Source organism: Spermophilus citellus (assembly GCF_964194105.1).
Source record: "Spermophilus citellus genome assembly, chromosome: 8".
Taxonomy (NCBI): domain Eukaryota; kingdom Metazoa; phylum Chordata; class Mammalia; order Rodentia; family Sciuridae; genus Spermophilus; species Spermophilus citellus.
The window spans coordinates 4,154,028-4,179,122 of record NC_138189.1 but is presented as its reverse complement, the minus strand read 5'-3'; the positions used below and the strand labels follow the sequence as shown (position 1 = coordinate 4,179,122).

The 25,095-nt window shown below is 47.6% G+C and overlaps 1 protein-coding gene across 8 annotated transcripts in view; it reads left to right on the top strand.

The window, feature by feature from the left end:
- TBC1D14 (TBC1 domain family member 14) overlaps positions 1-25,095 on the top strand; it is a 99,194-nt gene that overhangs the window by 9,476 nt on the left and 64,623 nt on the right. For 5 of the 8 annotated variants that reach the window (XM_081304221.1, XM_081304225.1, XM_081304226.1 and 2 more), the window contains exon 2: positions 39-777. In XM_081304221.1, the coding sequence (XP_081160347.1) occupies positions 56-777 (722 nt within the window). In that variant the 5' untranslated portion in view covers positions 39-55. Of the gene's footprint in view, positions 1-38; positions 778-25,095 lie in introns of those variants that run through there. The other 3 variants (XM_081304227.1, XM_081304228.1, XM_081304222.1) reach the window with 3 other exon arrangements.

The window sequence follows — 25,095 nt, the reverse complement described above, 5'->3', positions numbered from 1 at the left end:
GTCCACCTGCCTGATTTCTGTGTCTTGTGTTTTTCTAGTTTCTCCTTGGACCAAGATGACTGATGGAAACCTTTCCACTTCCACAAATGGCATAGCCTTGATGGACATTCTGGATGCTCATCAGGGAAAACCCCTTCAGAACCTGCAGCAAGTGAATGCCAAGGGGTCCAGATCCCTCTTAACACCTGAGTACGGGCCCAAGTTGAAACTTGGTGCTTCAGAAGACCGGCACAGCCTTCAGTCAGTGGACTCTGGCATTCCTACCTTGGAGGTTGGCAACCCAGAACCTGTCCCCTGTAGTGTGGCCCTTGTGAAGAGGAAGCAGTCGGAGTCAGAGCTTGTCCCTGAGCGGGCCTTCCAGAGTGCATGCCCACTACCATCCTGCACACCTCTGGCTCCCACCAGTGCAGAGCGTGAGCAGACTGTGCGGAAGTCCTCCACATTTCCTAGGACAGGCTATGACTCAGTGAAGCTCTATAGTCCCACCTCCAAAACCCTGAACCGTAGTGATGATGTCTCCATCTGTAGTGTGTCTAGTCTTGGCACAGAGCTGTCCACCACGCTGTCTGTCAGCAATGAGGACATCTTGGACCTCATGGTCACGAGCAGCTCCAGTGCCATTGTGACCCTGGAGAATGACGATGACCCACAGTTTACTGATGTCACCCTGAGCTCCATCAAGGAGAGCAGTGACCTGCACCAGCAGGGCTGGGCTGATGGAACCGAGGAGGGGAGTAAACTGAGGATACTGGCACCATTTAGTAGCTTCTTTACAAGGTAATGCTGTCTGTGTCACTGTGGAGGAGCTGGACTGCAGACCTATCACCTTGTTCTGTTGTAATGTGTGTCATGTGTCCTGGTTGAGCAGGTGCTGTGTCCTGCAGACAGCCATGCCTTGCCCAGCAGCATGGGAGTTGTGTGGGTCAGGTCTGCTGGTGACTCTATCATTCGTTCCTCCCTGTGTCCTTGGCTTCACTTGCAGTCTCTGTCACTTTTTGGTCTCTGGCCTGTGGTAGCTCTGGGTAACTCATACGTGGTCATTGTCACCAAATCAGCATTGTCACCAAATCAGCCCTTAGGCTCTAAAGGGCCCTTATCTAATGACTTGTTTTTGGGGTCACATAGTGACTGCAGATGAAGTGACATCAGTAGTAATAACTCACATTTTTAACACTGTGCCCTCTGGCAGAGACCAGGCTGGTCTATCTGGGTGTCCCAGTTGTGGTCCTGTTCTTGTGCTTATGCCCTGGCCTGGTCCTGCTGCCATTGCACTGCAGCCACATGCGTTCCCTTCTGTGTTGAGTCTGGCCTGTATACCCACTTCGTGGCACCCTGTCCCCAGTTACCACACAGGCCTCCTGGTGTGTCTGTTGTCCCCAAAGTCCTAGGAATTGGCTATTTCGGCTACTGCCTCTTGCTTGTGCTCTCATGCTTTTGTTCAGGAAGCATCTGTGTTTGAGGCCCTGTTCTAGGTGGGTCGTGTGGGGTAATATGCAATTGAAATAACCTCAGGTCATGAGGTTATTTTTATTGCACATTATCCCACAGGAACCCATGTGGCTGCAGTGCAGTGACAGCAGGACCAGGCCAGGGCATAAGCACCAGAACAGGACCACAACTGGAAAACCCAGATAGACCAGCCTGGTCTCTCTCAGAGGGCATGGTGTAAGAAATGTGAGTTATTACTACTGATGTCACTTCATCTGCAGTCACCATGTGACCCCCAAAACAAGTGGACACATCAGTCAGTCACAGAAGCAAGTATGATCTCCCAAACTCTGGAGTGCTGTACAGAAGGACATGGAGCCTGGAGAGAGTGTGCAGGACTGCCAGCAGCTTCACAGCTGCTTTTCGGGGGCCTCTGGGCCCAAAGCTTCACAGCTGGAAGCATTTGTGGCCAACCTGGCTGTGCACATGCCCCTGGTGAAGCCCATATTGGACCTTTGCTGTACTAGGTGATGTGCTGGCTGGAGTCAGCTGGAGGTGTCTGACTGGGCACACGGTCATTATTGCTGCCTCAGTTGCTTCATCAGCTACATGCAGAACATTGGATGAGTCTAAGACCAGCCCTGAGTAATTTTAGCCACCTTTTTTTCTCTGATGTGCTGACAGGTATCCTGCTGCTCTAGTAGAGTCTCTGGTCTCAGAATTTGGTAACTTGGTGATTGTGCTCAGTGAGTGGGGTCCTTGAACCGTGGGGGACTCTTGTCAGCATCCCCTCCAAGGCAGGTGCCATGCTGTGGTGGTGTGATTTTCATTGGTGGGCTGTTTTTAGCTTTCCCCATTTATGAATACCATAGGTGCCTGTTAAGTGTGGCTCTCAGGGGAAAGGGCCTGGAAAACAGGCCTCCATAGTCCCCTGGGGTCCTTAGGCTATCTAGGAACACTTGCTTGAAATGGGTGGTAAGAGAAAGAGCTTGGCTTTGGAATTCAACAGATTGAACCTACAGCCTAGCTGTGTGACCTTGAACAAGTTATTTCACCTCTCTAGTCGTTTTCTCATCTTTAACATAGCATTATTAAGAGCCTAGCACAGAATGCCTGTCACGTGTTGATTCTGCTCTGTCCTTACCCTTGTTGTCCTCTACATTACTGTGCCTAGGACTTGGCTTCTTCACCTGGGGGTGGGATTAAGTGGGTTAATGTGCAAGTTTGTTGTGGATCCTGACACATGGAAGGCTTTACCTATCTGTCACTTGGGATGATTATGGCTGTGCCCTGCTCCTCTGTCCTTAAGGACCCGAGTTGTCTGTTGGAACCTCTTCCCTTTTGAGGGAAGCTCTAGCAATTATACAATTTCTAGATATTTTCCAAAGCTGCTGTTTCTTGAAAACCTTCCTCAGGTGTGGGCCACAGAAAACAGTGTGTCCTCTTTATTTTATTCCTTGGTTGCTGTCTCCTCATCCTTGATTTGATGGCTGTGACATTGTTACTGACAGCCAGGCTAAAGTGCTTTTGGGAGCACGTGGAATATGGCAACAATGAGTTAATAAGTGATACTGTGTACAGAGTCTAGAGGGTGTTTGTCCTGGGGTCTCAGTGTTAGAGAGGAGCTTCAGCCTAGAGTGACTTTGAAGGAGGGGGTTCTGGGCCTGTGGAGCCTACTGAACATTTGTAGGTGAGTAAGTGGAGTTACAGAGAATGCTCCAGAGCCTGCCCCAGGCCTGGCCTGCAGCAGGAGCACCGGAGAGTGTGGACTATGTTAGTCTTTGTGGAGAGCAGGGCCAGGGCTGGAGCTGGTCTTCTGTGGACCCCAGGCCTTAGACATCTGCCTCTCCTCCTGGCCCCTTGCCCCTGCTTTCTGTTCTCTTCCTCCTTGGTCTCTATGCCATAGAAAGACACGTGGGTGGTGTTGTGGGAGGCTGGTCTAGGAGAACATAGTTTAGAGGAAGAGGTGAAGATGGTCAGGGAGCTTGTGACTGGAGGGAGCAGAGCTTGATGAGGTGACCTGAGTGAGATAGGAACAGAGGAGTGACAGGGCGACTGGCTGGGCCTGACCACTGTCCTGCAGAAGCCACAGGCCCAGCTGCCATTTGTTCTTCCTTGCCCACACTGTAACACACACCTCTGAGCCAGACTCTACTCTGAGCTGTAGAAGGAGTCTTGGTCCTTATGCAGCTAGCAGTCCAGTGGGGGAAACAGACCAGCAGCTGGGGGCAAGGTTGGGGGTGCACTGCAGTCAGGAGTGCTGGTTCAGGGCTCACACCAGTTGGGCCTCACTAGAGCTCTCCTCCTTAATCGCTGTGTGACCTTGGGCAAGTTACCTCTCTGAGCCTAATGTGCAGGGTTAGAGACCAAGTAGGCTAAACATCTGCATTCCTGGCCCTCTTCCAGCAGCAGCTGTCTGTGATGCTAACTCTGCATGGTTTTGTTTTGTTTCCTAAAGCTTTCTCTAGTTCCTAATCCTAGATCATGCTGAAGGTCAACCCATTGCCAAGTTAAGTTAGTGCAGGACCTCTCCAGTGGCGCATGGTTGACATTTTGGGACAGATGCTCCCTGTTGTGGGCGGCTGACCTGTGCACTGAAGGATGTGTCACAGTACCCCTGACCTCTGCCCACTGGATGCCAGTGGCTCTCCCTGTGCGAGATGCCCAGACATGTCTCCTCCAGGCATTGCCAAATGTTTGGGGCAGGAGGTGGGAAGCTTGCAGAATCACACAGCTTTTGAGACCACAGAGCTAGCAGGTTGTGACTGTTGATGTTTAATTGCTTCCCCGAAGGAAATTTTCTAATGTAATTTGAGCAGGGTCCTCCTCTTGTTAGGAAGGGAGGGACTGGGCTGGGGGATTCCCATGAACCCAGTGTGGTATTTGTCTAGAAACCCCACAGCTAGTGAGTGAGGAGGTGGGAGCTCACTGGTGGTGTGCTTCCTTTCCTCAGGAGCCAGGTTGGCTTCCGTGGATCTGCATTGATCTAGGAGGCATTGATTAGCTTTGGTCACATATGTCTCCATTCATATAGTCCTTTATGGAGTTCGCAGAGCTGGTTATGGAGGCTCCTTTGCTGGGGGAGAATGTTTAACCTGAGATTGGAGAACGGGGGGAGCTTGCCAAAAGAAGGCTTCTGTGGGGGCAGGAGGACAGCCTGACCGTGTGAGGCACCTGCTTCCTGCATCTCTGAGAACCCCTCTGAGTTATAATTTAAAGACAGATGTGGGAGAGTGTCAGTTGAGAGCTGGGCTGCTCAGCTCTAAGTCTGATCCTCAGATTTGCCATTTTATACTGTGTGACCTTAAGAAAGTTACTTAACCTCTCTAGGCTTCAGTATGCACTTGGGTGACACAGGGCCATTTACACCTATCATAAAGAGCTAATGTGAGGGTTAAATGGGAAAATACACGTAAACCTCCAGCATACCACATACTTGTGTGCAGGCTGGATTTCATGCTGTTCTCTGTTTTTGTTGGTTTCGTGCACACACACTCTTTCCCCTTGTGCTGGGGATTGAACCCAGGAATACTTTATTTTTTCTATTTTTAATTTTGAGACAGTCTTGCTGATTTGCCCAGGCTAGCCTTAAACTTGTGATCTTCAGTGGCTGGGATCACAGGTGTGTGCCACTGCTTCTGGCTTTTTTTCTTTTGGTATTAGGGATTGAACCCAGGGGCACTTAACCACAGAGCCCCATCCCCAGCCCTTTTTAAAACTTTTTTAAAAATTTGAGGTAGAATCTCTCAAAGTTGCTTAGAGCCTTGCTAAGTTGCTGATGCTGGCTTTGAACTTGGGATCCTCCTGCCTCAGTTTCCCAAGCTGCACTGTACCTGGCTTCTTTTATTTATTTTTTTTTAAAATTCTGCTATATGAAAATTTTGCAACCACTGGCTTAAGAAAATTCTTCAGGTGGGAACTTTGACTTGGTATGAAAGTGCTGAACCAGCTTTAGTTTCTCTATGGATCTAGGGTTTCAGGATCTGATCCTTTGGAGGGTGAGAGCAGCATGAGGAGGACAAGCCTGTTGCTTGTTGAGGAGTGAGTTAGTTTATCACGAGGGGTATACTGTCAAGACACGGCTGGACTGTGTCCTTGGCACAGGCAGCATTTAGTGTGTCTGCTTTTACACAGCTGCCTTCTTTAAGCTTTGCAGCCTTAGGAGGTGGCGTGGGGTGGGATTCTGTGGCGGGCTCATCTTCCTTCCAGGCCACTTTCCTTCCAGTGAGTCTTTCCTGGACTGCAGCAGCTAGGCAGCAAATGTCTATTACTGGAGCCTCTTGCAGCTGAACGTGAATTAGCACCATCAAATTCTCCCACTTGTGAGAGATTTGTGGCAGAAGTGAGGCAGAGACCCTTTTACTTCTTGTGACTGTTTTGTGCTTCCTAGGCTTAGCAGTGTGGTGGAGCTGAGAGCCTGTCTTGCAGTATATCTCTGTACCAGTTTTCAGTTCCTGGATTTTGAGAGCGGTTGCAGAGGGAGGGAGGCTGCATCTCTTGTTCTGGTGCCAGCAGCACTCCCTGAATTCAGCAGTTCCAGTGCACTCAATGTAGCCGCTCCCCTGGTGCATCTCTCCTGTGTTGTTCAGGGAGCCATTCCTGGAGCCTGATTCAGAGCCGACTCCTTCCTATAGTTTTCAAATCATTCTGATTCCTTGAATTAAGTCCCTTTCTGCTTAAAATACTTAGCATGGTGTCTGTCTTGCACTGGAAGCAGATTGATTCGGGAACCTATTCTTAATTATTGTTTTATGTAAGAAAGTTGAGGCAGGGGTGGTTAGATAGCTTGCCAGGGCTTGGGTCTCTGACCTTTAGGTTTCTCATCTGTACAATAGGAACAAGTTTATGTAAGTCTGATCATAAGGTTGTTGAGGTAAAATGGGGAGGGACTATATCTGAATGTGAAGCATCAGGCACGTGGCAGGCATTTTCATGTCTAGTCAATTTTTTTTATGTTGCCTGACTTGTTTTCTACAGCTTTGACTATTTTAGAATTAGCATTAGTGAACTGAGCTGTAACATTTTAACATCGGCTTTCCTGCAAGACCTGTTAATGTTTCTTGTGATTTTGCCCTGGAATTGGGGACGGACAGAAAATACTTGCTGTGTGCCAGAGTGACTGCTGATGTGTGCTTGTGCTTGTGCTTGTGGCTGGGGAGGAGTGCCAGGTGGTGTTCTGTTGACCTAGCTGTGTGCTGACCCATGGGCTTGGATGAGGCCGGCATTTAGTGTCTCTGGGGCCATGTTCTGTTCCCACCTTACAGGGTTATGAAGATGAAAGGAGCAGTCTGATCAAGGTGATGAGCTTCAAGTGCTGGCAGAAGGGGAGCAGGAAGATTCCAATATGGGCGGGCTTTTGCCGTAGCCCCTGCGTAGGTCCCTCTGCAGCAGGATGAGGATGCGAAGAGAGAAGTGCACAAAGCTGGGAGACCTTGTGGGTAGGGCTTGGGACCCACGAGGAGACCCGCAGCTCAAAGCATGGCAGGACAAACGGTGAGAAAAAGGCCTCTGCAGGAGTGGGATGAGCTGCCTAGATATGAGAGGGTTTAAACTGGTTAGCTGAAGGGGTCCTCCAGACAGCAGTTCCCCTTGTGGAGGCAGAGGCTGCCCAGCTCTGCCCTTCCCAGCATTTTACATTCTCTCTCAGGCATTTCACAGCCCACTGGAGGCAGGTTGGAGAGGCTCACTGGGCATCCAGCAGAGCTGTGCTCTGATATTCACTTGCTAATTCTGAAGTCCATCAAAGATACCACCCTGCCTCTGGTAATGTGCACCCTGATCAGAAAGAAGGGGAGCTTGGCTGGAGAGAAGAGAGGAAATGAGAGGCAGCTGCTGTGCAGGTGTTATGGGCCAGTACTGGTGGCAGGGGAGGAAGAAGTTTGGAGAGCTCTAACCCAGGTCCGGGGATTGACCCTGCATGTCTTTATAAGGGCACTGAGGCTTCTCCTTCAAGGAGAATAGAGTCCCCTCTCGAGCCATTGAGGGCGAGCAGGTGAAGAAGGCCTTTTCCACCTGTCACAACAGGCTCTAAACGAAAGGGCAGGAGGCTGATGTCAGCTTTGCTTCTCTGGCCTGCCACTGGATTGATGGAATTTGTGGTCAGCCAGTTCCCAGGGAGGGAAGACTGCCTCCTAGAGGCTGGGAGCACAAGAACAGGAATGATCTTAGCACCCAAGGAAGGAGTGGTAGTTCCCAGTGTCCTATAAAGAGCTGTGATGAGTTTCAGGTAGTCAGAGGTCTGTCCTTCCTTTCAGCTAAGTGTTTTCTTGGGCACACACTTCCCCTCGGTCTTCTGACCCTGTTTTGGTCCCTGTTCTAAGGGTTTAATGTCCCCAGCTGTGAATTCTTGTTCCAGGTAGATTTTTAACAGCTAATCATGATTGCACAATGTCTGCACTTTTCTAGCCACAGCTGTGCACAGCTGTTCCTACCAGCCATTGGTGCAGTACCTGGGAGGCCTTTGCTACCTATACTGGAAGATATTTCTCTAAATCCTGGTGAACTCCATTTTGAAGTTCTCCTTGGTATTTGCCAAGGATGCAGCCCATAATGTCATTGTGTAGGCATGGCTGATAGATGCTACAGAAAGCCAGCTATCTCTGCTGGACAACAGGCTGTCTGGATGCTGCTGCAGACCACATGGAGAATGTTGGTTGAACACCAGGACTTGCCCAGGGTCTGCTGCCTCTCTGGGCTCTGCTGGGCTTTGTTTTCTTTTGGCAGCAAATCACAGCTGTAATATTTCATTTACCAATTGGCTGCTGTGTACAGAGTATCATGCTAGGTCCTTAAATGTGTTTCTCATCACACGTTAAAAAAAAAAAAATTTACTGAGAATCTACCAGGGCACTGTTCTAGGTTCTTGGAATTCATTTGGGAACTCAAGGCCTCAGCCCTTTAAGAGCTTATGTTCTAGTGAAGGAGGCCAGTGATAAACACCATAAGTAAACAAAGTGTTTGCATTGGCAGTGATAAGTGCAAGGGGGGAAACAGAAACACAGTGGCAGGAGGTGTTGGAATAACTGGGGAGAGCAGATTATGCAATTATAGGCTGTTCAGGGTTGGTCCAAGCAAGGAGGTTTCAGCAAAAGTTGAAGAGGGTAAGGAAGTTCACCAGCCAGAAACCTGGAGAGGTGGTTCTGACGGGGAAGAGCGTGGGTGGGACAAAGACCCACATGCATGGACTGAGAGGAGGAGGAGGAGAGATCTATGGGATTAGATCCTGCATGCACATAGGGCCATTGTAAGATGTTTCTTTGACTCACAGTTAACGGGGACCCTCTGCAGAATTTTGAGCAGAGGAATTGTGGTAGTTTTCTGGTGCTCTGTAACCATTAACTACAGATTTGATGGCTTCAAACAACATGAGTAGTATGTCTTTGGTGTGGTTGGTTTGCTCTCAGGGTGTTACAAGCATGAAACCAAGGTGTTGGTGACTGCGTCCCCTCTGAGGCATTAGTAGGGAATTGTCTGCTCCAGGCTGATTCAAAAATTGCAGGCAGGGTGCAGCTCCTCACATCAGTAGGCCTGAGCTCTGCATTTCCTTGATGGCTGTCAGCCGGGACTACTCCCAGCTCCTGGGGCTGCCCATTCTCCTCACTATATGGTCCCCACCTTCAGAACCACAGCAGAGATGCTCTTTGGTGTGGAATCCTTTTGCCTTTGACTCTCTGTTGCCAGGACGAGCCCTGGTTGCTCTCAAGGACTCGCTGGACTGGTAAGGCCCACTGGGAAGACTCTTCTCTCTTAACACCGTCCCTGCCACACCGTCTGCCATATAGCAGCATTGGATTAGGAGCAACTGCCCCATCATGATCAGTTTATGCCCCTGCTCAAGGCGAGAGGTTTTACAGGGGTGGATATCAGGGAGAGGGATATCTTGGGGACATTCTGGAATTCTGCTTGCCTCAGGAGTAGCAATTTCATTGAGGTTTAAACAGAAGACTTTAGTTGCTCTACTGAGAGTGGCTTTTGGGCAGGGGTGGGCAAAGCAGGGGCCCTAAGGAGGCTGTTGCAGTGGTCCAGGCAGGAGGCGAGGCTGGCCTCAGCTGGGGTGAGAAGTAGCTGCAATTTGAAGAGAAATTGCAGTGGGGTGTGGAGAAGAGAAAGGGGTCAGAGATGACTCTTAAGATTTTTGGCTGGGGCTGGGGATGTGGCTCAAGCGGTGGCGCGCTCGCCTGGCATGCGTGCGGCCCGGGTTCGATCCTCAGCACCACATACCAACAAAGATGTTGTGTCCGCCGAGAACTAAAAAAAAAAAATAAAAAATTAAAAAAAAAAAAAAAAAAAAAAAAAGATTTTTGGCCTCAGTCAGTGAAAGACAGTTGTCAGGTTTGGTTTGAGACATCTTAGACCTTTATTAGAAGGTACAGATGATTTGATAGAAACCTAGCACAGGAGTTAGGGCTGGGCAGGAGAGAGGAGCTGGGAGTTGGCATTGTAGGTGGCTTGGAACTTGGTGAAGTTAGCATAGAGGTGAGTGTGGACAGAGCAGAGGACCATGGAGTGAACGGAGGCACCCCAGCGTTGAGATCTGGGAGAAGTGGAGGAAACCAGAAGGAGTGGCCCTGTGGTTGGAGGGCAGCAGAGTATGGCTTTGTGGAAGCCAGGAAAAGGTGGGCTTCAGGGAGGAGAGCAGTTGACTGGGCAGCAGTGGCTGAGATTTGACTGATTATCAGAAGGCTATTGTTGACCCTGACCAGAGCTGTCTTAGTGGAGCAGTGCAGGCAAAAGCATAACTGGGGTGAATTTAGGAGTGGATGAGAGAGGAGGAGGGGTTGGAAACAGTGAGCAGAGATGGGCGTTTGTTGCGTTTGCTCACAGGAGGGAGAAATGATGTGCCAGCTGGAGGAGGAAGTGGGTGAGATGGCTTCTTTTTCAAGATTGGAGAAATGACAGTTGTTTGTTTACTGTTGAGAACAATGTAGTGTAAGAAAAAAAAATTGAACATAGCAGGGAGGAAGAGGATCACTGGAACATTGTCCCTGAGTTCTGTCTGCAGTGTTGGAGCCAGAGTTAAGGAGAGATTGGGTCCAGCTGGGGAAACCACCAGGTGGCAGTTGCCAGGGTGGAGGGTGTGGCACAGGTGCGAGCAGGTGTGGCTGTGGGTTCTGTGGAAGTCTCTGTCTCTCACTGTCATGCTCCCATTTGTTCTCAGGGCATGCCAGTCACCAAATTGTTTTAAAGCTGCTTTACTGCTTTGTGTGTGTGTGTGTGTGTGTGTGTGTGTGTGTGTGTGTGTAAATATAGGTTTGTAACTAAAACATACTTTTTAAAAAAAAAGACTTTAACTGGGCATGGTGGTGCCTTCCTATAATGCCAATGTCTCAGGAGGCTGACAAAGGACGATCACAGTTTTGAGGTCAGCCTCAGCAACTTGGTGAGACCCTGTGTTAAAATAAAAAATTAGATGGGCTAGGAGTGTAGCTTAGTGATAAAGTGGCCTGGATTCAGTCAATAATAACATACAACAATAACTTTATTTTGGAGGGCAGGTTTAGATTCATAGAAAAATTAAGCAGATATACAGAATCCCTTACCCACTCTGTCCCCTCCCCTTCCAACATCCCCCACAAAGCCATACATTTTTTATGATCAATGACCCTACATTGAGGTCATTACCACTGGAGTCCATAGTTTGCATAAGGTGTTCTCTTGGTGTAGTGCAGTCTGTGGGTCTGGACAGATGTATAATGATGTACCCAAGACTGTAACATCATACAGAGGAGTGTCACTACAAATACTGTTTGCCCACTTTTTCATCCCTCCTTTCTCTCAGCCCCAGCATCCTCTGATCTTTTTACTGCCTGTCTTTTCCAGGACATCCTGTAGCTGGAGTTGTATTGTGAGCAGCCTTATTTAAATACTTTTTTTAGTTGTAGTTGGACACAATACTTTTATTTTATTTATTTATGTGGTACTGAGGATCAAACCCAGTGCCCGACACATGGTAGAGCACCCCTGAGCCACACCCCAGCCCCCTGTTTTTTTTTAAATTAAATTTAATTAATTAATTTATTTTAGTTGTAGTTGTCAAAACCTTTTTTAAATTTATTTATTTATTTTTATTTTTTATTTTTATTTATTTATTTTTTTATTGTTGGTTGTTCAAAACATTACATAGTTCTTGATATATCATATTTCACACTTTGATTCAAGTGGGTTATGAACTCCCATTTTTACCCCGTATACAGATTGCAGAATCACATCAGTTACGCTTCCATTGATTTACATATTGACATACTTATGTCTGTTGTATTCTGCTGCCTTTCCTATCCTCTACTATCCCCCCTCCCCTCCCCTCTTCTCTAAAACCTTTTTTTTAAAATATTTATTTTTTAGTTTTAGGTGGCATAATATCTTCATTTTATTTTTATGTGGTGCTAAGGATGGAACCCAAGGCTTCATGCATGCTAGGAAAGCACTCTACCACTGAACCACTGAGCCACAACCCCAGACTCCCTTTTTTTTTTTTTTTTTTTTAATGTGGTGCTGAGAATCGAATCCAGGGCCTCACACATGCTGGGTGAGTTCTCTACCGCTGAGCCACAACTCCAGCCCCCTGTTTTTGTTTTTTAAGTGATGAATACTACATTTCTGTATAGATGGACCACAGTTTATCCATTTACCTACTGAAGGATAACTTGGTTGCTTTCAAGTTTTAGCAATTATTGAATACAACTGTGAGCACTGTGCTAGGTTTACATGTGGTTGGAAATAAATACCAAGTAGTATGGTTCCTGGATTGTATAGTAAGAATGTGTTTAGATTTGAAGAAGCCATCAAACTATCTTCCAAAGTGACTGTACCAGTTTATAGCTAGCAGTGGATAAGAGGTCCCTCGCTCCTCATCCTTAGTAGTGCTTGCTGTAGTCAGAAGTTCTAGTTCTTTTACTATTTTTCTTGGTGCAGAAGGAAGCAGGGTCCTCAAATGATAGCAAGAGTGAGTGTCTTAATTCGTTTGAGCTGCTAAAACAAAATACCATATATTGGGTGGCTTATTAAACAACAAAAGTTTATTTCTCACAGTTCTAGAGGCCAGAGATCCAAGATTAGGTGCCAGCAGATTTGGTGTCTAGTGAGCCATTGAACACGGTTTGGTCAGGACAGCCATCCTTTCACTGTTCTCATGTGGCAGAGGGGCAGGATAGCCCTTTGGGGCCTCTTTTATATGGGTATCAGTCCAATTCATGGAGGCTCTGTCCTCATGGCCTAATTCCTTTCCAAAGGTCCCCCATCCAGATACCTTCAACTTGGGATCAGGATTTTGATGTGAGTTTTTTTTGGAGGGGAGGAGGAGGCAGAAACATAAACATTCAGACCATAGCTATGTGGATGGAAAATTGGGTTGGAGGGGAGATGAGGTAGGAGGTCATCCAGGTGAGCGGGAGAAAGGATGGAGATGGCAGTAATGCTGGGTCCAGCTGGGGGAGGGGAGGCCAGTGGCATGCTTCTTGTTTGCCAGCCATGTGCCCTGAGAGAGATTCGTGTGCTGTGGGGCCTAGTTCTGTGAGTATAGTGAAAGCAGGAGAGGAGGGTGAAGGGTGCAGGGTGCATGCAGGAATGTGGTCACAACAGTGGTACTGCCTTCGCACTGGGCAAGGTGGCCTGGTAGGTGAGGGTATCAAAGGAGGGAGGACAGGAGGCAATGTCAGAAGCTTGGACTTGGTGGAGTGCCTTCCTGTGTGGAACCAGTGGGCAAGGACTTGGGGGTCATCCACTCTGCTCAGCCAGCATGTGGCTTAGCTGTGTCTGGAGGCTGTGTGCAGGGAAGGTGGGGGAAGGAGCTGCTGTGCCTTCCTTGATTGGCAGAGCGAGGCAGCCTGCTATTCCAGGGTCCTTGTTCAGTGTGTGCTGATTTGGTGGGTGGATCTCAAGGAGAGGATGGTGTGGGTGTGGGCTTCCTATGCCACAGCTGGGGGAGAACTGTTGAATAGTTCTGAATGTAGGCTGTGAGATTCCCCTTCTCAGGGTCTCACTGAGGACCCTGGTACTGAGAAGCTATGTGGTACAGTGGTGCCCCATTTGGGCCTTTCTGCCCTCAGATGGACATAACTGGACATGATCCTTTGGAGAGAGCAGGGCCAGGATAGCAAGTGGGGAAGTAAGTACCAAGAACAAATGTCCAAGGGGAACATGGAACATTGTCATGTACGCATTAGTTGCCACTTTCTCTTCAGTCTTTGGTCCTTTCCAGGGCTCTATCCTTACTCCCAGCTGGCTGCCCTCACTTGATGTGCCTTGGCACTACCCCCACACAACAGCCTGGACAGCTTCCCCTCCCTAGGACAGCCTTGCAGAGAGGGCACTTACTCAGTCAGGGACACTTTCTCTATGTTTATCTGAGGATCTGTATTCCTGACTTGTTTCTGCACATGCTTAGCCATGGCCAGCATGCCCTGTCTAGCCTCTGTGAGGGCTATCCCCATAGGCCTTTTGTGTGGCTCAGGATCCATGTTCCTACAAGTGAACTTGTGAAACATGCTGGTTTTGCAGCAGCTTGGGTGCTATGACTTTGGTTGCCCTCCTGGTGGGCCCAGTATCCTCTGGTTCAGGTCCTTGGGTACTTCCTCTGCAGCAGCACTCCTTAATGTTTGTCCTGGGTAGAACCCATGAAGGACACCATAGGCCTACAGGAGAAAAGCCCTGGCCCTGGGGCAGTGAGCAGTGGTTGCCATCCCGGACTACTGTACGCTCCCTTAGAGTGATGCTTGGGAAGGCTACAGAAACACAGTGAAGTGTTCCATGTGTCAAATGGTGGTCGCCATCTCAGCAGCAGGGGGGGTTGCCTTGACCCAGCCACCCATTCTCTTGGCATCAGGGCAAGTGGTATGCAGATATGGTTTCCTTGTGTGTTAGATGGAGAGTTGGCCCAGCAGTCTCTGTGCCACGAGGCAGGAGGGGCCTTCACATGGGGTATTGCCTGATATGTGTGGTCCACTCAAGACATGCTGCCCTGAGTGGGGAAAGATGCTCTGGGTTAGAGGGGTAGGTGGGTGGCAGGGCTGGAGAAGGTCCCTTTTAAGCGGCATCAGGGAGTGCCTTACTGAGAAGGTGACATTTGAGTAAAGATCTGAATGGGCTGTGGGAGAAGATGCCTCCCAGGGACACAGCAGGGAAGAAGGCTCAGAGACTGGCAGGGTGGACCTTGTCTCACACATCTTGGCTGCTTGGGATTTGTGTTGAGCTCCTGAGAGGTGCGCTGACTGCCTCTTGTCCCCAGCCCCTAGCATCTTGTGGGTTGTCTGGAGTCTTCTGTCAAGGCATGGTTGTGCTCATGTTAGAGTTTAGCACTGTGCTACTGTCCGATATGCTAGCCTGGCCACACATAGCTGTTTAAATAAAATTATATAAAATGGAAAATTCTGTAACTCAGTCACATTAGCCATGTTCAGGTGTTCAGTAGCCACATGTGGCTAGTGGCTTCCCTCAGGCAGCTTGGATTTGTACACTTTCATTCCTATGGGAGGTTGTTTCCATTGCTATTCTGACTTTATTTTTAACCTTTGTTACCCCTTTGTACAAAAGCAGCACATGGTGGTTATTTAACAAGCGAATCACAATGAAATATATGATGTCAGGAGAACCCTGCAAAATAACCGCCTACTGGGCCAGGGCTGGGGAGGGGCAGGGAACCAAGGCCAGAACATACTAGGGAGGCCAGAGTGGCCGGGCATTGCCCTGAGTCCCTCTGTTGACTATCTTCTTCTTTTGCGCAGGGACTTGGCTTTAAAGAGATGGGATTCACAGGTCACATATGATGTTTCCTGTGAACTCTGGTGCATATTTAAATATCCAAGGTCTGGGGGACACGGAGGGGCCTAGATCTCTTAGAGTTGTACCTCTAGCGTGGGGATGGAAGACTTGGTAGGATTCAAAGAGTATGCTTCTAGAGCCAAAGATGGAAATGTCTGCTCTGCCTTTTTCTGGGTGGCTAAACAAATGGCCTTCTTTTCCTGAACCTTGGTTTCCTTGTCTCTGAAATTTCCATACTAGGCAATGCACATCAAGTGCCTGGCACAGCATTCAGGGCTGTGCTCTTATTAGAGGCACTGGGGTTCCATCTCTGCTTATTGCATGAATGAATAATTGAATGAATGATGGTTAAGTGCTGGCTTGCCCAGAAGATGAGCTGGAGAAAAGGAACTTGAGAAGGACAAAGGATGCAGTAGGTCCTGAAGAGCAGACCTGATTCAGTACAGGCCACTGGCTGGTTTTTCTGTGATCTGGGTGTGTCCCCGTGGGTTGACGATCTCTTTTCTTCCCCTGGTGGACTGGGAGGCTTGCTTGTATCTGAGGAAAGCAAATTTGAGTTCTAGCTGCTTCATGTTGGTGCTGCTATCACCATTCCTGTCTCCACATGGGAGTCGGTGACATTCAGGAATGGCAGGGACTGAACCAAACAGAACATCTTCAGCCTGCACTCATTCACGTGACCTGCTCAGTGGCTGGCTGTGTTCCTCAAAGCACTCTGACATCCCTGCTGTGTTTCTGCCTTGGTTTCTGGAAAGTGGTATTGATGTCCTTAGAAACCTCCAACTAGCAAGGTAGTTTGGGGGAGTAGGGGAAAGGAGAATGAATTTAAGCCTTGCAGGATAAATTTGCTTCCTGGGTTTATGGCACACTTTACAAGTGTAAGCATTCTCTGGTAATGAAACACCATACCTTTCTGAAAACCTGTCTGTGTGCTTGGGTAGGTAGCTTGCTGCTTACTTTCGTTCTGCTACAGTCAGCCTGTGAGATGGTGGTTCAGGACAAAGTGTAGGGAACTTTGTGGACTCTGGGAAACCACAGGCAGGCCCCTTCCTGTAAAGCAGTTCTGCAGCTACCAGCTACTTTCTGCTGAGAAATTGACTTCCCTTTGTCCAGATGAGTAGAGAATTTGTTCTGCTTTGCAAATGTTAGTGCATAATCCAACAGTTAAAACTGCCTTATCTAATTTTTCACCTTAATTGTGCTTATTTAAAACTGTCTACACACTTATTCTGTTTTTAGAACATGAGGTTTTTGTGTATCTCACACTGAATTCTCTTATGCCTCCTGATTTTTTTTTTTTTTTTTTTTTGGTGGATGCTGTGTTTGACTAAATTGCCACATCTAATCAGTTCCTGTTTATGTTGAGTGAGCTGGGTTTGTAACCCAAGTGGTTTCAGTTCCAGCTTCACTGTACTTGTGAAGAGCTGTGCTTTATCTCAGGGCTCCTAGAAGGTGCTATAGTGGGAGAGAGGAGCATCCCGATTTGTGGAATGGCCAACTTGGCCCCACAGTAGTCCAGTTTTCCTGTTAATTCCAGCTTCCAGTAAGAGGCTTTCAAAATCCATCCTATGTGCATAGACTGTTTCAGGGAATCATAGACATTTCCAGGTGTTTGAAAGGGGTTAGATCTAGGTTCTGATCTTCATTTAGGTTTCAGATCTGGGTGACAAACACATTTCCTACCAGGGATATGGGGGTCCTGATGGGAGAGAGTGTTAAGAGAAGCAGCTCTGCCTTGGTTGGTGTGCTGTGCAGGTGGAAAGAGCTGGGTGTGGGGAAGGAGGGCAGGTGAGGGCCCCGGGGTGGGGGTAGGGTGCATCCTGGTCCACCCGTGCCCAGGTTTCTGCCCTGTAGGGGTTATTTTTAAAGCAGCGGCAGTGGAGTGGTGGTCACAGTGGAGTGGGAAGACACTACGTGTGTCTTTAGTCAAGTGGACGCCAGCTGCTGTAGCAGACTGAGGTGTGTGGAGGACATGTGCTTCCTGCTGGTGCTCTGCTAGGCTCTTGCAGTGAGAGTGTGCAGGGGTTTTGTGTTGGGCTTTCTCAGGCCGGGTGCATATGAAGCGGCCACACCATTCTCTCAGAGTCTGTGGTTCCTCCAGATAGCCACATCAGCTTGTAATGAAGTTGGGAAATAGGACCAATGCCCAGGACAGTTAAGATGTGTGTTGGCGAATGGCTGGGAGTTTGGGCCACCCAAGTAATTTCCTTGATCCTCTTCCTCTTCTCCTGTCTTTTAATAATCACGTGCCTGAAGCTGCTGAGTGTTGTGTCATTCTCCTGCCTGGACAGCGTTTTCACCTGCAACATGGGTTCAGGCTACTCGTTGTGGCACAAGGGCACTCTGGTCCCAACTCTGCTTACATCCCCTGCCCCAGGTTATTCTGCGCCATGGCCATGGGCCTTACACTCACTGCTGGTAGTCCCCGAGCCAGCACGCTGAGCCTCCTGCCTCTCCGGGAAAATTCCTGCCTGTCCTTTACGATTCAGCCTCAGTGACACCACTTCTAGAAACTCACAAGTTACCTGAACCTCTTCTAGACCCCCATGTGGATCTCTGTTCCTGTGAGCTGCCCAAGGCCAGGGCCATGTCTGGTCGATTCAATTGTTTTTGCCAGTGCAGGTGTCCCGTAGGTGACCTTGAGTGTGTAAGGGTGGGCAATAATCTAGAAAGGTAATAGAGACCTGGTACACTCAACTTTTAAATCTAATAATGTAGCTTTTCAGTTATATTATTGTTCTGGGTGGTGGAGCTGCCCTACTGACATTGACCCACGTGGCCATACTGTGTGTGTTGCCTGCATGGGTCTGTGAAGCTGCTGAGTTCTGTGGAGGGTCTTGCTTGCTTTTGTTGTGCTGGTAGATCTTTTTGACTCATAGGTGCTTTCTTGAAGCTTCTCTTGGTTTGACAATATGCAGGACAGGTCTGGCAGCATTCCATTGTTCTTTCTAGTTCTACACCTACTGTGAGTTTCCCTTTTTATTTTATTTCCTTATAGACTTTCTGTGAATTTTAGACATATAAAAATATGTGCCATTTCTATAATTTAGTGTCCTGCTTTTTCACTTGGAAACATTTTCCCATAGAGTTAAGGATTGTTCATACTTTCATTAATGTTTTTGTGGTATTCCATCTTGTGAATCATTTACTTGCTCAACAATAAGGAAACATCTTGTTTCCGCTCTGAGATCATTGTGTGCGCTTTGTTGTGCTTTGTCTGCATATAGACGATATCCTCAGGACAGAGTCCCTGAGTGCTTTCTGCTTTATGACCCCTGTTCCGGCTTTCTGGCCAGCTCTGACCTGTCCTTTGAAGGTTGTGGTGCTACACTGCCAGCACCCTCTGTCCTTAGAGTGAGCTTCTGTTTTGTGAATTTGGCTGCCCCCAGCAGTGACCACTGGGGGCTCTTGGAGTTCACTGTGGTTTGGGCTTTTGGTTACTGTGGATTGAGGTTGGGGAGGACATGTCTTTTCTGCTGGCATGCCTTTGACCTTCTCTGCTCCTCAGGGCTGACTGGACACAGCACTGACTCACACCTCTCTACCTTACCTCTACCTGAGGTGCCCCCTTCCCTCTGCATCATGTCCCTCTCTTGATGGCAAGGACCTTAAGGCCCAACACAGCTGATGCCCTTCTCTGAAGGCCCACCAGGGCGCTGTGCTTCCTCTCTTGCAGCCAGAGTTTTGTGGGCCTTTTCTTCCTGTGAGCTCCTCGAGGACAAGGCCTGGGGCTTGGTTGTCCTGATCCCCGGCTACCGAGGCTGAAGTTCTTCATTGATCCCAGAACATCAGCAGAACATTGATGGCTTGGTTCTCTCCAGGTGTGCTGTGTGCGTTCATGTTCCTGGAGCTGATGTAAGGGTTTCTTTTAATCCTCTTTGGCAAGGACACTTTGTGGCAGGCATTTTCCATGTGGGAGAATACAGGTCTGCCAGGTTGTGGGGGAAGTGGCCCAGGTTTGCTGGAGTGGGGGGAGTGGCACAACTGCTGGGCTCTGGAAGCCACTGGGGTTAGGACAACAGGGAACTTGAAGGTGCTAGGAGGCCTACAAGGAGGCAGGTATTTGCAGTTTAATGAGTACAAGCGTTGGAGTAGTTTAAATCAAAGTGCAAAAAACAATAACTTGCAGTTCATGGAAACTGCTGGAAAGGTGTGGTCCTAAATTCATGTACATTAAAGAAATGAGAAGCTTGGGAAGGGGAACATTTAATAGTTAAAGAGTAAAGTCCTCAGCCCCAGCTACACAATAAGATTGTTTGAGAAACTTAAAAAAGAAATTAATGTCCAGGTCACACCTGCAGAGGCAGAGCTTAACTGGTTTGGATAAGATGTGGGCATTTGAATTTTTAGAACCCCCTCTGGATAATTCTGATGTGAAGCCAAAAGGGAGACCACCTGTGGAAGTATGGATTAAATCCAGGCCTGGCTTTTCTGTTTGCTGCATGGTCTTGGGCAGGGGTCCATCTCTGAATTTCCCCCATCTTTGGGAGAATCATATGTTTCTAAGGTAAATCATGCCTAAGCTCCTTAGAATGGTCATCAGTGATTGTGTTCCAGTGTGCTGGCATGGTATCTAGGATATAGTTGATTCTAAGCATGTATTGGTTGAAAGAAAAAAATAGCCTGTATGAATATGGTGAGGACTAAATGAGGTGAGCTGCTTGCCTTCTTAACTAATGAGGCCTTCCCATTGTTTATTCATAAGGTTATCCAGATACATGCCCTGGGGACTCTGTGTTGCTCCCATTCCATAGATGAGAATGCTATAGTGTTCCCATTTCATAGATGAGACTTCTCCTTCTCAGGGCCAGGCAGCTGGCTGGGACGCTGGGACTTAGCCCTTCTGCCACAGTTTTAATCCCAGGTATGCCCTTTCCATCTGAGGTCGGCTCTTACTCCTCAAGGTTTCTAATATGGAAGGAACATACAGCATCTTCATTCCTCTCTGAAAGGGAGAGACCCCAGACTGCTCATGATCTGTGATATAAACAAACCGTTAACTAGCAACTGTTTTTCTTCTTAGTATTCTGTTGAAGATTAAGAATAAATAGTATTTTTCCTTAGTAGAGTAACAGTTTGTGTTAAATTACATAGGCATTTTCTGCTCTGCATTTCCTCTCTGGGAAAGCCTGGGCTGATGTTGTAGCATGGAAGCCTGACTTAGTTCCCTTTCCTGCACTGCATGTTGGAGGGTTTGGGAGGAGAGTCAAGGAGCTTGTGCAGTACATAGCACAAGGTCTGTTGTGCGTTGGCTGGTGGCAGTGTGCATGGTGGGGTCATTTCAGGGTTAGTTAATGAGTCACCTGTGATCTCCAACAGGTTTTGTGCCTGGCCTTGGGGATACAGGCTGAGCGGCAAGTGTGCCTCCCTTGGAAAGTAGTAATGGTGGTGTGTAACAGACACCTGCTGCCAGCTCTCTGTCAAGGTGAATGTGGAAGTGCTTTGGGAACACAGTGGGGCTGTGGGGAGGCTGCCAGACTGGAGAGGCTGCAGGGGAAGTTGATGGAGCCGGTTTGTTTGTTGGTGTTGAAGGTACAACATCAGGATCAAGTGTTTAAAGTGAACTCACCTGAGTGCCACACACCCAGCATAGAGAACGAGTATTCCCAGTCTCCCAGAGGCCTCCTTTGGGTCCCTTCTCTGGCAGAACCTTGCTTGCTGAGGTGACCACTGTTCTGACCTCTGTCACCATAGATTGGTTTGGCTGTTTGGGGTTTTAGATTAATGGAGTTGAGCCACGTACTTGGATCGGGCTGTCTGCTCACCACTCTGCGTGCTCCTGTGGATGGGCGTATGATCAGGGTTTGACACCGAGGGGGATACAGGTCTTCCCACGCTCATGCGTATTTTGGTGAACAGGTACCATGGGTGGACGGCTGCATCTGCTCTCACTGATGTGTAAAGCACTTTCCAGGGCCTGGCTGTACAGTTCATACATTAATTATGTGATGCATCTTTTCACACCCCCCCCCCCCCACTACCCTGTGGTACTAGGGATTGAACCCAGGGGCATTCTACCACTGAGTTACGTCCCCAGCCCTTTATTATTTATTTTTTAATTTTGAGAAAGAGTCTTGCTGAGTTGTCCACACTGGCCTTGGAACATGCGATCCTCTTGCCTCATCCTCCTGTGTTCCTGCACTTGGCTTTATTTTGTTTTAATGAGTGCAGTTTTTCTTTTCTTCTTGAACCCAGGGCCTTGTGCATCATAATTTCTTAATTAAAATGAATTCTAGTTCATAAGTCTTTTCGTTTTGTGGTTAGTGTTTTTCAATGTCCTGTTTAAAAAAATATTGGTATCTTCTGGAAACTTGGTTGTTTTGCCGTTATTGACCGGATCCATGATCCATCTGGAATTTTGTGGATGGTGTGAGGAAACAGTTCCGGCTTATTTGCTATAAAGATCATCCTTCCCACTGAACCTCTGAAGCAAATCAGGTGGCCCTTTGTATTCTGTTGTTCTGTTTCTCCATTTTCTTTCTTTATTTTTTTTAAAGAGAGAGGGAGAGAGAGAGAGAATTTTAATATTTATTTTTTTTTTAGTTCTCGGCGGACACAACATCTTTGTTTTGTATGTGGTGCTGAGGATCGAACCCGGGCCGCACGCATGCCACACGCTTGAGCCACATCCCCGGGCCCTGTTTCTCCATTTTCTAACCCACTAATTTCACTAATAATCTTTTAGTTACTGTAGCTATATGATAGGGCTTGATATTTGATAGAGTACGCTCTCCCACTTTGTTCTGTGAGTTTTTTTTAAGATTTTTTTTTTTTTGAGAGAGAGAGAGAGAGAGAGAGAATTTTAATATTTATTTAGTTTTCGGCGGACACAACATCTTTGTATGTGGTGCTGAGGATCGAACCCGGGCCACACGCATGCCAGGCGAGCGCGCTACCGCTTGAGCCACATCTCCAGCCCATCTGTGAGATTATTGTGGCTATTTTTAGTCCTCATCATTTCCATATGGATTTTAGAACCAATTTGATAATTTCCACAAAAAAATTAGCTTGGGTTTTATTTGAGATTTTATTGAATTTACAGACCCATTTTTACTTACGTGAAGTAAAAGGATCCTTCCATTTCTTTAGTCTTGATCATTTTTAATGCAAGATTATTAAGTTTTTTTCATTAAATTAATTTTAAGATTCTAAGATATTATTTTTGGTGATTTTGCTGTTGTCAAAAAACATAGATTTGACTCCTTAGTGTTTATTGAGAGTGCAGTTAATTTTAAGTGTAGAACTTGAGTCCTGCTAAGTTTTGCTCTTAATTCTGATAGTCGATCAGTAGAATTTGGGGGATTTTCTCTAGAAAATGATGCTGTCTGTGGGTTAGCCTGGTTCCTGTCCTTTCCCTGTTATTTTTGCTTCTGTGCTGCCTTGTGTGGCAGCCGGGCTGCTGGCTTCCCCTTAGTGTGGTGCTCGCTGTGGGTGCTCTCCTCAGGCATCCCGCTTGTCGCTGGGGCTTTTATCAGGTCAGAGGTTCTCTCATTCCTAGTTTTAGGTTTTTTAAAAGTGAAGACTGTTTCACACTTTATCAGATGCTTTTTTCCTACATCTGTTGATGGTTATGTTTTCTTCCTCATTTTGCTTCTGCGTGAAGAACGTATTTTCCCAGTGTGAAACTGACTTTTTGATCTTAGAAGAATCCCACCTTGTTTGTGATATGGTGTACTCTACATTTGTCACTGATTTGATTCGAAGATCTTTTTTTGGGACTTTTCTGTCTGTGTTTGTAGAGTGTGGGCTGTAGTTTTCCTTTTGATTCTGGCCTCATACAGTGGCTTGGGGAGAGTTCTTTCTGTTTTTCAAAGAATTTCTATAAGGTTTTTCTCTGGTTGTTAGAACCTAATGATATACTAAAACTCATAGAATGGTATGCCAAAAAAGTCAGTTCTACTGTATCTGAAGTAAACAATAATAATTACAAAAGCCTGCAGAACAGAGGAATTTGAAACGTGTTCACACACCACCCATATTTACCCCCTCTCAAGTCCATGTTAGAGGACCCTCAGAGGAACTTCAGAAAGTCCTAACTTTATAATTTTTTATCTTAGTAAATGATATGAATAAATGTGTTATTCCAGTTACCTAGTATATTTCCTGGGATGGATACAGGGAAGGAGAGGGCTAAAAAAGATATGTCCTGAAAGAATGTGTTTCTTCCTTCAGTGTTTGGAAGACTTCACCAGTGAGGCCATCTGGATCTGGAATTTTCTTTGTGAGTTTTTAAATTATGGACTTTATTTTTTTGTTGTTGTTGAGGTATAACACATAAAAGGTTGAGGAAGAATTTGTAGAGTTGTGGGACTGTGAAGCTGTAGGCTGTATATCTCAAAAGAACTTCTCGAGGGGTCTTGGGAAGGACACTGGAGATGAATGAAGCACAAGAAGGGGCTGGGCCACTGTGTCCTCATCCTCCATCTTTGTTATTCCCCCTCTGGCCTTACCTGAGCTGCAGAGGCCTAGACCAAGAAACGTGGGTTCGGCTCCTGGGGTTGTGGGAGGTAGAAGTAGATGGCAGGAATAGCCATTTGCCATGTATGGATAGAGTTGGAGCAGTGGCTCAGAACTCTGTGATTGTTAGAGTAGCTGAAAGGCCCATTGGATCTAGTACCTGTGCCTGGCCCAGAGCGTCTAATTCCACAGGTCTCAGTGGACTCTAGAACTCGCATTTCTACCAGCTCCCAAGTGATGCTGCTGTGGGTGCAGGCACCCCATTCTGAGAACCATGGGTCAGAGTCCCCAACCCCCTACCCACCTAGTGTTGGTTCCCTGGCTGGAGATCTTACCAGGTTCTTCCACTGGTCCTGAGGGCCTGGCCCAGGCTGTGCAGACCACTCTTATGCCAGCTGCTTCCCATAAAGATATTGTGGCCATGTATAACTTAAAAAAAAAAAAAAAGTTAAAAGATGTGGCCATTGGAGGTCTATCTCCAACAGGCATTTTTGGTGCCCTTGCAAACACACAGCACACAGATGGGGCATTCTTCATTAAAGGACCAGGGGTGGGCGCGACTGTTAGAAGCCATGTGCGATGGCCGAGGCCTGTCATCTCAGAGGACTGGGAGGCTGAGGCAGGAGGATTGCAAGTCAAGCTAGCCTTAGCAATTTTTCAAGGCTCTAAGCAACTTAGCAAGCCTCTGTTGCAAAATAAAAATAAAAAAGGCTAGGGGTGTGGTTCAGAGGTTAAGTACCCCTGGGTTAAATTTCTGGAACCATAGATAGATAGTAAAATCAGGAAAAAGAAAGAAAGAGAGAGAGAGAGAGAGAGAGAGAGAGAGAGAGAGAGAGAGAGAGAGAGAGAGAGAGAGAGGAGAGAGAAGGAGAGAAGGAGAGAGAGAGAAGGAGAGAAGGAAGACCTGGCCTGGCAGGTGGAGGAGGGTTATTTTTCCAGGGCTGATGATTGTTTCATGACTGAATGATGTTGGCTTCAGGTGGAAGCAGGTCCCTCTTGTTGAAGGTTGTTAGTTAGATATGGGTTTGTTTTGCTTTTTAAAAGCAGTATTTGAAGCTACAGATGAGGGAAAATCCTTGGGTCCCTGGATGAAAGGCTCTCACGGGCACTTGGACAGCGACTCTTGAGCTGTATCTGTGACCTACTTGGGTGTCTGATTGCTTGTGCAAAAAGCACAGTGTCTTGCATGTGGCATGTGCTCAGTGAGCATTGCATAGTTGGTGCCTCATGCCATTCTGTTTGTGTCCAGGTCTGAAGAGCCAGTGTGTTTTGTGACAGTTAATCTGCCCTGTCAGAACTCCATGGCAGTGCTGAGCTGTGGCCCAGCCCAGAAACCCAGGCTTGCAGACTTTGCTGCCCCACCCTCTACCCCGCCCTGCTTGTGACTCACAAGGAGCTAGCCTCCCCACCCACCTCTCCCCTCCCCTGCCTTTCCAGCCTGTCTGCTCCATCCTG